At 42.9% G+C, this 12,015-nt stretch overlaps 1 protein-coding gene across 2 annotated transcripts in view; it reads left to right on the top strand.

The window, feature by feature from the left end:
• Positions 1 to 11,651, top strand: part of KBTBD3 (kelch repeat and BTB domain containing 3) — a 37,823-nt gene extending 26,172 nt beyond the window's left edge. For both annotated transcript variants that reach the window (XM_073613124.1, XM_073613123.1), the window contains exon 3: positions 6,283 to 11,651. In XM_073613124.1, coding sequence (XP_073469225.1) covers positions 6,283 to 7,882 — 1,600 coding nt within the window. In that variant the 3' untranslated portion in view covers positions 7,883 to 11,651. The remainder of the gene's footprint in view (positions 1 to 6,282) is intronic.
• The last annotated feature ends 364 nt before the right edge of the window (positions 11,652 to 12,015 follow it).

The following is a 12,015-nucleotide window of genomic DNA, read 5'->3' as shown; positions in this document are numbered from 1 at the left end:
TCCATGCAGGGCCGGTGCTACCACTAGGCAAACTGGGCGGCTGCCTAGGGCGGCCTGTTGCCTAGGGCACCCGGCCACTGGTTTTCCTACTCTCTTTTCTCTGCAGCAAGCAACTAAGTCTCAGCATCAGCAGGCAGCCGCTGCACCGTTCACACATAGTGTCAGAGGCGCAGCAGTGCTGGAGGACTGTGTCTGTGTCCCGACTCCCGCAGTAAGCAAACATTCATTGATGGGCACTGGTAGGCTGCATTTGATGGGCGCTGGTAGGCTGCATTTGATGGGCGCCGGTAGGCTGCATTTGATGGGTGCTGGTGAGGCTACATTTGATGGACCCTGGTGAGGCTGCATTTGATGGGGGCTGGTGAGGCTGCATTTGATGGGCGCTGGTGAGGCTACATTTGATGGGCGCTGGTGAAGCTACATTTGATGGGCGCTGGTGAAGCTACATTTGATGGGCGCTGGTGAGGCTGCATTTGATGGGCGCTGGTGAGGCTGCATTTGGTGAGGCTGCATTTGATGGGCGCTGGTGAAGCTACATTTGATGGGCGCTGGTGAGGCTGCATTTGATGTGCGCTGGTGAGGCTACATTTGATGGGCGCTGGTGAGGCTGCATTTGGTGAGGCTGCATTTGATGGGCGCTGGTGAAGCTACATTTGATGGGCGCTGGTGAGGCTGCATTTGATGGGCGCTGGTGAGGCTGCATTTGATGGGCGCTGGTGAGGCTACATTTGATGGGCGCTGGTGAAGCTACATTTGATGGGCGCTGGTGAGGCTGCATTTGATGTGCGCTGGTGAGGCTAAATTTGATGGGCGCTGGTGAGGCTGCATTTGATGGGCGCTGGTGAGGCTACATTTGATGGGTGCTGGTGAAGCTACATTTGATGGGCGCTGGTGAGGCTGCATTTGATGGGCGCTGGTGAGGCTGCATTTGATGGGCGCTGGTGAGGCTACATTTGATGGGCGCTGGTGAAGCTACATTTGATGGGCGCTGGTGAAGCTACATTTGATGGGTGCTGGTGATGCTACATTTGATGGGCGCTGGTGAGGCTGCATTTGATGGCCGCTTTATTAAAAAGGTGGGATTTACATGGACAGGGAAAAGGGGACGGAGTCATCCGGGGAGGGGGGGCGGTAAAATGAGGTTTCGCCTAGGGTGTCAAAAATCCTTGCACCAACCCTGACTCCATGCCCAAGAGGGTTAAGGCAGTGCTGGGAAATAATGGTGGCCACACAAAATATTGACACTTTGGGCCCAGTTTGGACATTTTCACCCAGAGGTGCACTCACTTTTGTTGCCAGCGGTTTAGACATTAATGGCTGTGTGTTGAGTTATTTTGAGGGGACAGCAAATTATACACGGAACATTCGCAGATTAAATAAAATTCCAACATTTATTGATTTACAGTGTTAGAAGCTATTTGGGCTAAAATATGTACACATTTGTTACATGGTCGTTGATATATTCACTGGTGTGGCGATATGACAGCGTCAACTTCCAACACGTTTCGCCCAACATGTTTATATACAGTATATATACAAATGTTTTGCTTTTCATTTCTATTTTAAACTGAATGGGTTTTTTTTACAAGGTGAGGGATTACATATACTTTAATTAGACACAAAATATGCCAGGCTGAGGAGAAGCAGGTGGGACGTACACCTGGCCGTAGAAGTGAATGACTGTACGCTCCTGTGTAAATGCCACTGCTTGTCTGGATCAGTGTTTACCTGCACATGTCCATCTGATATATTTTACCAAACAAAGAAGTGTCACATTTGGGAAATGACATTGTTGTGTGTATACACAGTTTACATAAATACAGGTGCATACAACCATTCACTGCTGTAGCTGGCTGTACCCTCGACCCCTCTGCTCCTCAGCTGTGTGAAAGCCAGGTGTTTTTTACGTTAGGCATATTTTATGTCTAATTACATCTGTTTGCATGAGGTCTGAGGCCGGGTTCACACTGGTACGACAAATGCTCCGACATTGGGAGCTCATGTCGCATGACGTGTGAAAATCAATGTTTCCCTATGGGAGCCGTCTTAACTGGTCCAACACAAGTCGGTCCGATTTTGAAAATTCTCCCTGCGCTGCTTTGCTCAGACTTTGATCCTACTTCAGCCCATTGAATATCACTGAAGTCAGATAAAAGTAAGATCCTTGTCCTAACCATCCGACTTGTGACATCCGACAAGGTTATTACAGCAGCAGTAAAAGGAATCTATGTCACACTGGGATTGTTTTGATTGGTCAAAGGACAAGTCTGACTATCATTCAAGTCGGATGGATGTAGGACTGATGTAGGACTGATGTCGCAGAGCAAAGTAGGATGACAGTCCTATGACTGTCGTGTAGTATCAGTGTGAACCCAGCCTTATACACGCGGACTACATTTTTCACCTGTAGTTCCATTCTGTTTCCCCCATGCAGATAATGCTCACCAGTAGGTGTGCTAATTGCTGCTTGCTACAAAATGGACATCATTTCATTGACCTGGTCCCCTCTTGTTTTTGACTGCTGTCACATGTGAGCATGTCCTTCCTAAGGGTCCTTTCACATGGGCGGTCCCCCCGGTGGATTCTGCTTTGCTCAGCGGGGGGATCGATCCGATGATCCCCGCTGAGCAAGCGGGTGACATGTCCATTTCCACTTACTGTGCTCAGATGGACCTGTCAGAGTCCCGCTGTCCTCTATGGGGAGACCGGATGAAAATGGACCGCCTGTCCGTTTTCATCCAATCCCATCCGATCCGATCTGCCAGATGGATGGAAAAATGGGTCTCCATCCGTCTGGATTTCATGGACAGGATCGGATATCGGCGGATGTCAGCGGACATGTCACCGCTGACATTCACCGCTCCATACAGGTGAATGAAGTGTCCAATCGGGTCTGCCTGAAAAACTGATAGGCGGATCTGATCGGAAAGCCCATGTGAAAGAGGCCTAAGGCTGGCCATAGACGGTTCATTTTTTTTTTTTTTTTGATCAGCCAGTGGGTTGTTAGAAAAACATTTATGGATTCCTCCGTGACTCCATCCACACAAGCAAGGTGAATGGAGGAATCAAGAAAAAGTTCTTTCCATTCCTAATACACCCCTGTAGGGGGAATGAATAGCAAAGATTTGGACTTGGACTTTTGTTTTTTTTGTAGAATTATACTTACCTAGCTGGATGCTGCATCTGTCCCCCAGTGGCTCTAACACTGAGTACCGAGCAATCAAACACCGCAGATCACTCCGTTCTCACAGCTCCCTGAGCAGAGAGCTGGTGTCTGTCAGTCACCTTTCTCTGCTCTGCCCCCCCCCACGCTCACTGGAGTGCTGGGCTGTGGAGGCGGCTCAGGCTCTCGGTGGCTCGCTGAGAGCCTGAGCCGGGTGCCAGTCCAGGCATGTGGGCGGATCCCGACCACATGGTCGCAATCTTTCCTGAACTTGGACCAGCTCTGTGATGCCAGAAGACAGGGGACTTCAGCCTGCTGTCTGCTAAAAACAGGTCATACGTGTGCAGAATGAACTGCACTCCTGTGAGGATTACAGCAGAATGAGCTTTAGCTGTACTTCTCCTTTAACGTTTGTAATAAAAAGCTTGTCATTTTATTCGTTTTGGGTCCTATATTGGCACAATTAAAGTCCCATCTTTGCTATTCCTTCCCCCTACAGGGGTGTATTAGGAATAGAAAGAACTTTTTCTTGACCATAATAGGGATGGTGCCTCTATAGATACATATTTTGGTTTATTCACATTAAAAAATACATAAATGGAGGAATCCTCCTTGCTGCGGTATTGTACTCTGACAGTGGGGACTCCTCTGCTGTCAGAATACACTGATCAGCACATGTTATTCTACAGGAACGGCCATAGATGGATCGAAATTCAGCTGGTCCCCATGGCCAGCTTTAGTGACACTTTTAAAAGCATTCTAATATAAAGTAAATGTGTACCATATCCTTGTAGGCCAAAGCAACAAGTCTATTTTAATTCCCCAGCAACATCTACTTTTTCTTTGATCTCCCACCACTTTGTTCAGCCTTAAGAGCAGATAATTCATGTAACATTTATTTCCTGGAATCCATCTGCCCTTAGCTCAGGCACGCAGGCAGGAGGGTGTGCTTAGCTGTGAAAGCCCCTCGTTCCCTTCTCCAGATGAAAGAAAGAAAAAATACCCATGGGATGTATGACATCATTTTGATTCCTATCTATTTACTAATGCTAGCAGCATAAAGATTAAAACAGTTGAACCAAAGAATAGATTAACCACTTAAGTACCAGAAGATTCCCCCCCCCCCCTATTGACCGGGCCATTTTTTGCAATATGCCACTGCGTCGCTTTAACTGAAAATTGTGCGGTCGTGCGATGCTGTACCCAAACAAAATAGAGCTTTCTTTTGGTGGTATTTGATCACCTCTGCGGTTTTTATATGTTGCGCTATAAACAAAAGACCAACAATTCTGAAAAAAACTATATTTTTTACTTTTTGCCTAATAAGTATCAAAAATAAAAAATATTCTTCATCAGTTTAGACCAATATGTATTCTTCTACATATTTTTGGTAACAAAAATCGCAATAAGCGTATATTGATTGGTTTGCGCAAAAGTTATAGCGTCTACAAAATAGGGGATATATTTATGGCATTTTTATTATACATTTTTTTTTTTTACTAGTAATGGCGGTGATCAGTGATTTTTAGCAGGACTGCGACATTGCGGCGGACAGATCGGACACTTTTAACACTTTTTTTGGGACCACTGACATTTTTACAGCGATCAGTGCTGTAAATAGCACTGATTACTTTATAAATGACACTGGCAGGGAAGGGGTTAACACTAGTGGTGATCAAGGGGTTAAATGTGTTTCCTGGGAGGTGTTTCTAACTGTGGGAGGGGAGTGTACTGACTGGAGGAGAGAAATCACTGTTCCTGATCACTAGGAACAGATGTCAGAATGGGGATCTGTTTATTTACATTGACAGATCCCCGTTCTGGTTCTCTGTGGAGCGTTCGCGGGTGGCCGGCGGACATCGCGGCCACCAGCCACGCGCAACAGCTCCCCCGCCGTGCAGCAGCATGCCTGCATCTACTATAGCTGAAGAAGACCCAGTGGGCGAAACATGTTGGGAGTTTACGCTGTCATATCGCCACACCAGTGAACATATCAACGACCATGTAACAAATGTTTACATATTTTAGCCTAAATGGCTTCTAACATTGTAAATCAATAAATTATGGAATTTTATTTAATCTGCGAATGATCCGTGTATAAGTGTATATTGCCTTGAAAAAGTATTCACACCCCTTGAAATTTTCCACATTTTGTCATGTTACAACCAAAAACGTAACTGTATTTTATGTGATAGACCAACACATAATTGTGAAGTGGAAGGAAAATGATAAATGGTTTTCAATTTTTTTTACATATAAATATCTGAAAAGTGTGGCGTGCATTTCCATTCAGCCCCTTTTACTCTGATACCCCTAACTGAATACAAATGCACGCCACACATATTTATTTGTACAACATTTTGAAAACCATTTATCATTTTTCTTCCAACTTCACAATTATGTGCCACTTTGTGTTGGTCTATCACATAAAATCCCAATAAAATACATTTACGTTTTTGGTTGTAACATGTCAAAATGTGGAAAATTTCAAGGGGTGTGAATACTTTTTCAAGGCACTGTATATATCTCAGAAACCTTCAAAATTCCCATTAGTTTATCCTTTCGTTTGAATATTTACTTAAGGGATGTGGTGCTATAAAGAAATGTGTCACTCACTCACACTATACCGGTAGAAACCCCATTATTAAAAATAGTTAATGTTGATTGAGAAAGTTTAGTTCCACTTAAAAGTAAGCCTGTGCTGAGTAGAATATGGAGGCTGCCATTGCTCACTTTCTTCTAAAAAGTTTTAATTGTCCAACTTTCTTTGGCTTCATGCTGTATGGCCTGGAACACATAGAGTATGTAGCCAGTAAAGTGAGAACTTTGTTCTAGATCAGTGAGCCATTAGATCAGCCTGGCGGCTCTGTAACATTTCCGGATCAGCGCAAGCCGCCCATTCTATACAAGTTTTCCTACTATTGCTGTTTTGCCATTTATAAGCATGCAGGGGCAGGAAGGCAACTATGACAGTTTTATTCCAATAAAGGTCTGCTTTGAAGGACAGGGAGTGCAGAGCCGTCCCTCTTACTTTTTCTTTTAATAACTATAGGATGATGAACTTTTATTGAAATCCCCTTTAGAGAAACAAATAAACAGATACAAATTTGCCTTGGCAGGGCTATGTTTGAAGTCAACATGAAAGAAAGAGATGGAAGTGTCACCATTAGCAATTTGTCCCCAGAAACTGTGAAAGCATTCCTTGATTACGCATACACGGGCAAAGCGGAGATTACCGACAGCAATGTGGACATTTTCTTTCAGATGTCATCGTTTCTTCAGGTGCCTCTTCTTGCAAAGGCATGCAGTGATTTTTTAATCAAAATGATTGATGTCCACAATTGTTTGCAACTCTTGTCGATATCAGACAGCTACGGCTCCACTCGTCTCTTTCACCGTGCCTTACAGTTTGCCCTTCAGCACTTTCCATTGCTAATACAATCTTTGGACTTCTTAGAACTGAATGTGGGAGTCCTAGAACAATGTCTTCAATCAGATGAGTTAAATGTCCCAGATGAAGAGTCTGTGCTGATGGCTCTCCTAGCCTGGACTAAGCATTGCTTGGAGAAGCGAATGAGGTTTTTTCCGGAGTTAATGAGCAAAGTTAGATTACATCAGCTGTCTCCATCCACACTGCAAAGTATGCTGGTCTCTGAAGAGCAACTATTAAAAAGCACAAACTGTTTATCAAGAATCCATTCTGCTATAAAATGCATTGAACATTCCGGGGGGCTGTTTCCAGATGCTCGGATATCTACAACAGAGAAATACATCTTTGTTCACAAAACTGTGGAGGAAAGTGACACTCAGTACACTTTTTGCTACAGTATTAAAACTGACAAGTGGATGGAAATTCCACAGGTTCATATCATCGATCTCCCAGGTTCCAGCTTATCCAGCTATGGGGAGAAGATATTTATAACAGGGGGATGTACCGGTAGCTGTTGTCGTGCGGTGAGGCTTCATATTGCTGAACTCTACCATGAAGCTACTGACCAAGTCTGGTGCTATTGTCCAGTAAGCAATAATTCTTTTTTAGTACCACCCATGGGGAAACCAAGAACGATGCATGCATCTGTCATGGCCCTTAATCAGTTATTCGTCATTGGTGGTAAAACCAAAGGAGCACAAAACATTAGGAGTCTACTAGATGTTGAAGCTTACGATCCTCTCACTAAGGACTGGAAGACAGTTGGCTCATTACCCAGAGGTATCTACTACCCAGAAGCCAGTGCATGCAAATCTGTTATTTACGTACTTGGTTCTGAAGTTGAAATATCAGATGCTTTTAACCCTTCTTTAGACTGCTTTTTTAAATATAACGCAGAAACGGATCAATGGAGTGAACTCGTAGCGGAATTTGGACAGTTTTTCCATGCAACGTTAATCAAAGCAGTGCCTGTCAATAACACGCTGTATATCTGCGACCTCTCCACGTACAAAGTCTATAGCTTTTGTCCAGAGACGTGTGTGTGGAAAGGAGAGGGATCTTTTGAGTGTGCTGGTTTTAACGCTGGGGCTGTGGGTATTGAGGATAAAATTTACATCCTGGGAGGTGACTATGCTCCTGATGAAATTACTGATGAAGTGCAAGTTTACCACAGCAACAGGTCAGAGTGGGAGGAGGTCTCTCCCATGCCACTGGCTTTAACAGAGTTTTTCTGTGAAGGTATTCAATTCAATAAGTGCAGGGATCCATGGGGGATAAGTCACTTGTAATGTTTCCAGGCCAATTTTAAAGGGTTTTATTACTGGGGATTTTGTTTTTACTTCTTGAGCCAGCTGAGTGGGTTTGGTCTGATGACTCTAAAACAACAGTCGCCAACCAGTAGTCAATGGACCACTGATGGTCCACAAGAAAATGTTGGTGATCCCCAGGGGTTAGGCCACAAATTGTGGCGGATGTATACCACCCAAAGTTGTTTCCAGTGTTATTCTCAATGTGCGCTGACAGTCAGAGAGCCAGAGCCTTGTGCGTATAAGGCATGTAGAATTCATGTTAGTGGTCCGCAGGATTCATAATTGTGAGTTTAGTGGTCCATGGGGTCTGAAAGGTTGGCCACCACTGCTCTAGAAAGATTGAAATCAGTCAAGATTTTTCTGTCGAAAAGAAAACTGACAGGGCTGGTGACTTCGAAACCTACCTAATAGCTTTTAAAGTGGAGTTCCGCCTATGAAAAATATTAAAAGTCAGCAGCTACAAATACAGCAGCTGCTGACTTTTAAAATAAGGACACTTACCTGTCCAGGGCGCCCGCGATTTCCTCACCCGAAGCCGACCCGTCCCTCGGCTCCGGGTGCAGGCGCCGGCATTGCTAGTAAGGGAATCAGGAAGTGAAGCCTTGCGGCTTCACAGCCTGGTTCCCTACTGCTCATGTGGGGGCGGAGGAGGGGCCGAACATGGCGTAGATCGCCGCGGATACTGCAGTAATCTTTCGCCGGAAGTGGGAGCAAATACCTGTAATATACATGTATCTGCTCCCCCCTGTAGGTGCCAAATGTGACACCGGAGGGGAGGGGAGGGGGGAATCCGGACAGCGGAATTTCCATTTTTGGGTGGAACTCCACTTCAAGCACCAATTTTAAATTCCTGTGAAGTCAATAGACTTTAAACACAGTAGCTGTTTTCTTCTTAACCAAAAAAAACTCTTTCAAGCTTTCCAAGGCCAAGACCAGTTAGTTGTGAGGAGTGATAATCTTCCTTGGAATATCATTCCCAATTTTGGAGGGACGTACCACTTTTTTTTTACTAGAAGTGATTATGTTTTTTTCTTTTTTTGTACATTCTTTATAATAAGTATTCATACCATGGATATAGTTACGTCGATATACACAAACTGCACCAACTAGGGATGAGCCGAACACCCACCGTTTCAGTTTGCACCAGAACTTGCGAACAGGCAAAAAATTTGTACAAACAAGCGAACACTGTTAAAGTCTATGGGACGCGAACATGAAAAATCAAAAGTGCTAATTTTAAAGGCTCATATGCAAGTTATTGCCATAAAAAGTATATGGGGACCCGAATACTACCCCAGGGGACATGTATCAATGAAAAAAAAAGTTTAAAAAACTGATGTTTTTTCAGGAGCAGTGATTTTAATAATGCTTGATGTGAAAAAATACAAATTAAATATTCCTTTAAATATCGTGCCTGGGGGTGTCCTTAGTATGCATGTAAAGTAGCGCATCTTTTCCGTGTTTAGAACAATACCACAGCAAAATGACATTTATAAAGGAAAAAATCTCATTTAACTGCTTGCCGACCGGCGCACGCCGATGTACGTCGGCACAATGGCACGGCTAGGCAAAAGGACGTACCTCCGGGAGCTCCGTGAGTCGCGTCGCGGGTCCCGCGGACTCGATCGCCGCAGGGATACCATCGATCGTCTCACGGAGAGGAAGAACGGGGAGATGCTAAGGTAAACAAGCATCTCACCATTCTGCCTAGTGACAGTGTCACTGATTTCTGCTCCCTGTCATTGGGAGCAGCGATCAGTGTAGTGACACTGCTAGCCCATCCCCCCTACAGTTAGAACACATCCCTAGGATACATTTAACCTCTACAGCGCCACCTAGTGTTAACCCCTTCACTGCCAGTCACATTTACACAGTAATCAATGCGATTTTAATCGTACGGATCGCTGTATAAATGTGAATGATCCCAAAATCACGCCAAAATTGTCCGACGTGTCCGCCATAATGTCGCAGTCAAGATAAAAATCGCTGATTGCCGCCACTACTAGCAAAAAAAATTAAAAAAATAAAAATGCCATAAAACTATCCCCTATTTTGTAAACGCTATAACTTTTGCGCAAACCAATCAATAAACGCTTATTGCGATTTTTTTTACCAAAAATATATAGAAGAATACGTATCGGCCTAAACTGAGGAAAAAAAATGTTTTTTTATATATTTTTGGGGGATATTTATTATTGCAAAAAGCAAAAAATAATGCGTTTTTTTCAAAATTGTTGCTCTTTTTTTGTTTATAGCGCAAAAAATAAAAACCGCAGGGGTGATCAAATACCACCAAAAGAAAGCTCTATTTGTGGGAAAAAAAGGATGCCAATTTTGTTTGGGAGCCACGTCGCATGACCGCACAATTGTCAGTTAAAGCGACGCAGTGCCGAATCGCAAAAAGTGCTTTGGTCAGGAAGGAGGTAAATTCTTCCGGGGCTGAAGTGGTTAACACTGCTGGCGGCTGTAATGAATTGTGGGATCCCGGCAATATAGATAAAAATCATTGAAAAAAAATGGCATGGGACCTGGGTCCTGCCCCAGGGGACATGTATCAATGCAAAAAAAAGTTTTAAAAACTGACATTTTTTCAGAAGCAGTGATTTTAATAATGCTTAAAGTGAAAGAATACAAATGTAATATTCCTTTAAATATAGTGCCTGGGGGGTGTCTATGGTATGCCTGTAAAGTAGAGCATTTTCCCCGTGTTTAGAACAATACAACAGCAAAATGACATTTCTCAAGAAAAAAAAGTAATTTAAAATGGCTCGCGGCTGCAATGAATGGTCGAATCCTGGCAATATAGATAAAAATCAAAAGATGCAAATTGAAGTATCCATAGTATGCAATTTCTTTATCACACGGCCTTTTAGCACCAATTTTGAATTCAAGTGAAGTCAGTGGATATCTAAGACGGTAGCTGTTGATTTTCTTCTTAGCCAAAGAAACTCAATCATTTCAAGCTCCCCAAGGTACAGAACAAATTCCAATGAGATGACTAGTTGGGTGTGAAAAGAGATAATCTTTCCTTGAATAATATTTCCAGTGTTGAAGGGAGAAGCAACAAAAGATGCACATTGAACTGTACAAAGAAGGCAATTTCTTCATCACTCTGCTTCTCTAACCATTTAAAAGGACATTGTTTGATACCTGCTTTTCAAGTCTTAATAAGAGCAGAAGACAAAGTTGCATACAAATATGCTAGTATATTGGGGAGCCAGCCAGCACCCTTATATTAACTATGTAAGCGTAGTCCAATGCTGGCATGGGAGTTTCAAAGTTAGGACATTATATATAAAGGAATGGCTATGGCTAAGCTAAGATCAAATCTTACTTAGAGGTTACGCCAGTACTCGATATCTTATATGAAAGTCAATCACTATTGAGAGTGATGAAGATAAATAACAGTGACCTGCAGTAGCTTTAGTAAAGAATCAGGTGCGCAGAGGTTAAAACTATCTACAAAGACCTACAGAATTTGTCCATACTTTCTAAGCCAATGTACAAACTAACAAGGCATGCACAGACCTGGCAACTGTTAATACCAGCCATATCTTATTAAGAGCTGGAAATCTAGCAGTCTAATATCTGCGACTACTCTTCCAAAGTCAGAACACTTTGGAGTCATGGGCAAGATTTTTTTTTTATACCACTATCATTATTTTAGCATGTAGCAATTTTTTAATTTAATTTTATTACATTTTTATTGTTTTCAAAGAAATTACAAAATAATATCATCAAACAGAAATAACAGAAAATAAAATAAAGACACAATAAAATACAAAGTAAAGCTATAATGATACAAGTACAGTAAAACCTTGGATTGCAAGCATAATTCGTTCCAGAAACATGCTTGTAATCCAAAGTACTTGTATATCAAAGCAAATTTCCCCCTAAGAAGTAATGGAAACTCAGATGATTCGTTCCACAACCATTTATGCATAGGTCCTTCAGTTTATAGTCCATATAAAAAGATTATAGCACTGTGACCAGGTTGTGTAACCATAAAATGTCCATCCACAGATGGAAGCCTCCACAAGGAGATTAGAAAAAAAATCCAGCAGGAGCTACAGAGTAGTAAAGAGAAGAGAGGCGCCTCTAAGTGTAGCAAT

The sequence above is a fragment of the Aquarana catesbeiana genome, linkage group LG02, assembly GCF_042186555.1.
Source record: "Aquarana catesbeiana isolate 2022-GZ linkage group LG02, ASM4218655v1, whole genome shotgun sequence".
NCBI classification, from domain to species: domain Eukaryota; kingdom Metazoa; phylum Chordata; class Amphibia; order Anura; family Ranidae; genus Aquarana; species Aquarana catesbeiana.
This window is presented reverse-complemented; position numbering and strand designations above follow the sequence as displayed.